Below are 3438 nucleotides of genomic sequence, written 5' to 3' on the forward strand. Positions count from 1 at the left end.
ATGGAAAACCAGACTTCAGGTTCTGACATCCTGCTCCTGGAGGGGTTGAAGGTCACCCCTCAGTCCTCCATCCCTGCCTTTGTCCTCCTCCTCCTCATCTACATCTTCATCATGCTGTCCAACATCAGCCTGGTGGTCCTGATCACCCTGCAGAGGGGTCTCCATCAGCCCATGTTCCTGCTCTTCTGCAACATGGGGGCCAACGATGCGTTGGGGGCCACCGCCATCATCCCCCGCCTGCTGAGCGACATCTTCACTCCGAGCTCGCAGAGGTACATCCAGCACAGCAGCTGTGTCCTTCAGGCGTTCTGTGCTCACGTGCACGCCAGCGCCGCCCACACCGTGCTGATAATCATGGCCTTCGACCGCTACGTGGCCGTCTGCAATCCGCTGCGGTACCAGACCATCATGACCAACAGGATGGTGGTGGGTCTGTCCGTGTCAGCCTGGGGGGTGGTCCTGCTCATGGTTCTGCTGCTGCTGGGCCTCAGCGTCCGCCTGTCTCGCTGCAGGGAGTTCGTGTCCAACCCGTTCTGTGACAACGCGTCCCTGTACAAGCTGTCCTGCGAGAACGTCCTGATCAACAACGTGTACGGCCTCGTGTACACCGTGGTCCTTCTGGGCACCTCTCTGGGCAGCATCACGGTCACCTACCTGCGGATCGCCGTGGCCTGCCTCACCAACCAAAGCAGGTCCAAGAACAGCCGGGCCCTGCAGACCTGCGCCACCCACCTGGTCCTGTACGTCATCATGTTCGTGTCAGGCAGCATCATCATCTTCCTCCATCGCTTCCCCGACCTGTCGGACCACAGGAAGTTGGCCTCCATCCTGTTCCACGTGGTTCCTCCTGCGATGAACGCCATCGTCTACGGACTGCAAATCAAAGCTGTTCGAGAAAAGATCTCCATCGTGTTCACCAGGAAGCCTGTGACAGACAGACAGGACTAAATGAAGTTTCTGTCGTTGATCACTGAGCTCAGTCGTTCTTGAAGAGTCTTGTAGAACTGTGATCCTGTTTGGTGCAGATCCACTGAGCCCAGCAGAACCTGCAGCATCATAACACGGACACGTCCCCCCACCCCAACAAGCTGCCTTCAGGCTCTCTTCATCAACAACAGGACGGAGTTCACGACGGAGAATGAACCAGGAGCCTACGAAGAAGCCAGCCTCTGTTCCTCACTAATAAAGACTGATGTTTTCTAAACTCTTTGATTTACATCGTCTTCCTCACTAACGCTACCTTCACCTGCAGCTGCTGAAGCTCTGATCCGATGGTTCTGTTCTGATCCGATGGTTCTGTTCTGATCCGATGGTTCTGTTCTGATCCGATGGTTCTGTTCTGATCCGATGGTTCTGTTCATTCAACCTTTAGTTCTGCAGGTTAGTCTCATCGAGTCACGAGGACTCATTTACAAGAGACACCTGATTCAAGCAGACAAAAATAATTCAACAAAAGGCAATTAAATCAAACAAGATAGAATTTTATTGATCCAGCAAGAAATTGTTGTGCCAGAGTTTCATCGAAGGAACATACACAAGATATTAAAAATAACAACAATTACGTTGTAAACAGGTGCAGACAGAAACATTAAAGTGTTTATTGTCCTAAAGGGGGAGGAGTTGAACAGTTTGAAGGACTTCCTGTTGTTCTGTGGAGGTGGTCTCAGTCTACGACTGAAGGTGCAGAGTCCAGGGTCTCATGCGGGGGGGGGGGGGGGGGGGGGGACGTGTTGTTCAGGATCTGGAGCAGGTTCCTCAACATCTTCTGCTCAGACACCTGTCAGAGACTGCAGGTCCACTCCCAGGTCGACTGGGTCACAGGTGGACTGGCTCAGTGCAATGTGAACGAGAACCACACCAGCTGAAAATGTAAAAAAATGTTCTGAATACTGGTTCCCAGTTGAACCGAGTCTACCGGACTGTCAGGTGTAAAAACACCCTTAATCCATCTGGACCTGCAGACTTGCCTGGATGTAGATGACTGAGCTCCATCCTCACAGCCTCCTGCTGATGGTGATTGGAGGCTCTGATGTGTTTTCAGAAGACAGTGATGGTGAAGGGGGTGCAGCTGGGGTCCATTATGTTGATGATGAGGAGGGGTGGGGTTGTCTAGGAGGTGTGGTGACCACCTGGTAGGTGTTGGAGGAGGTGTGGGTGACGGGTGTGCAGGGTTCACGTCAAACCTGTTGAAGAACCTCCCATCACTGCTGCAGTCTTTTTCTGACCAGTGATGCTTCTCTTCCTGTTCCAGAACTCCCTGGAGTTGTTTCTCTCCAGCTTCTCCTGCACTGCTCCTTACCCTCCCTCACCTTGTCCCTCACCTCCTCCCTGTCCCCCCTCCTTCTTCCTGTTCAGGGCTGTCTTGATGTCCTTGCTGTTGCTTGTTGGGAAAGCAGCAAACTGTTTTTGTGGAGATTATATTATCCATGCAGAAGTTACTATAAATATAAATTTATGAATTATAAATGAAAGTAGTTATAAAAGCAGTCAACTCAAGATGCCAGGTAAAACAAGGTACAACACTAAAAACAAGAACATGTTTGTTGGATGTTTCTAGTGACCTTATCAAATGTTTAAAACCCATCAAAGACATGAAAGTGGAGAGCTTGAGATCTTGTTGCGAGGTGTTCCAGGCTCCAGGAGCAGAGCAGGTCTTTCTGTTGAGCTCAGGTAATGACGGCCTGGCAGCGCCGCTGTGGCTGCACTGACGACCCAATCATCGTCTGGCTCCACCACTCCATCACAGCAAGTTCACGTTTCATCTGAGCTGGTCCGGTCTGCGTAGACCAATCAAGACACGGTGTTTAATTGGGCTTTTATTTCAGGTGAGACAGAACTTTCATGTTTGAACTTTTCAACATTTTATCCATTCCTACACCTCAGGCTGCACGCTCACGTTGTCCCACTTTGCAATGTTTTTGGGAACGTTGGATCTGAACTGGACTGTGTTTTATGAACCTTGGTCAGATCTGGGGGTTGATGTCTTTTGGAGCAGACGCAGCTGAAGGTCTGATCCTCCTCAGAGTTCTCCTGATGGCTTCACGCAGCTCCCTGTTCCTCAGACTGTAGATCATGGGGTTCAGGAACGGAGTCAGCGCAGAGTACAACACCGACACGATGATACGCACCTGCGAAAAACAAAATCCTCGTCTGAGCAGCTTCAGTCTTTAGTAAACATCTGGAACTGGTCTGAAATCTGTTGTTGCTCTACGGCTCTGATCTGTGACTCAAACAGAAACTGAGTTCAGTCCTGAGGAACAACTCATTTGGACCGTTTGTTTCCACGATCTCGTTCTTTCAGTCTCTGCCCAGAGACCGAAGCTGAGGGTGGGAACGTAGACCGACCCGTACCAGAGATATGCAGATAAAATGGATGATACATGATGATGTATGTATGTATGTATGTATGTATGTATGTATGTATGTATGTATGTATGT

At 50.3% G+C, this 3438-nt stretch overlaps 2 protein-coding genes across 2 annotated transcripts in view; one reads left to right on the forward strand and one right to left on the reverse strand.

Annotated features, from left to right (window-relative positions):
• LOC119419852 (olfactory receptor 52J3-like) lies at positions 1–971 on the forward strand. The gene has a single exon (XM_037687218.1). The coding sequence runs from the start codon at positions 1–3 to the stop codon at positions 946–948; it is 948 nt and encodes a 315-aa protein (XP_037543146.1). The 3' UTR covers positions 949–971.
• A 1992-nt stretch (positions 972–2963) lies between these two features.
• or6at1 (odorant receptor, family 6, subfamily AT, member 1) overlaps positions 2964–3438 on the reverse strand; it is a 3754-nt gene continuing 3279 nt past the window's right edge. Inside the window, exon 3 of the mRNA XM_037687219.1 lies at positions 2964–3128. Within this exon, the coding sequence (XP_037543147.1) occupies positions 2964–3128 (165 nt within the window). The remainder of the gene's footprint in view (positions 3129–3438) is intronic.

This window comes from Nematolebias whitei, chromosome 14 (genome assembly GCF_014905685.2).
Source record: "Nematolebias whitei isolate Nwh7 chromosome 14, NemWhi1, whole genome shotgun sequence".
Taxonomy (NCBI): Eukaryota; Metazoa; Chordata; class Actinopteri; order Cyprinodontiformes; family Rivulidae; genus Nematolebias; species Nematolebias whitei.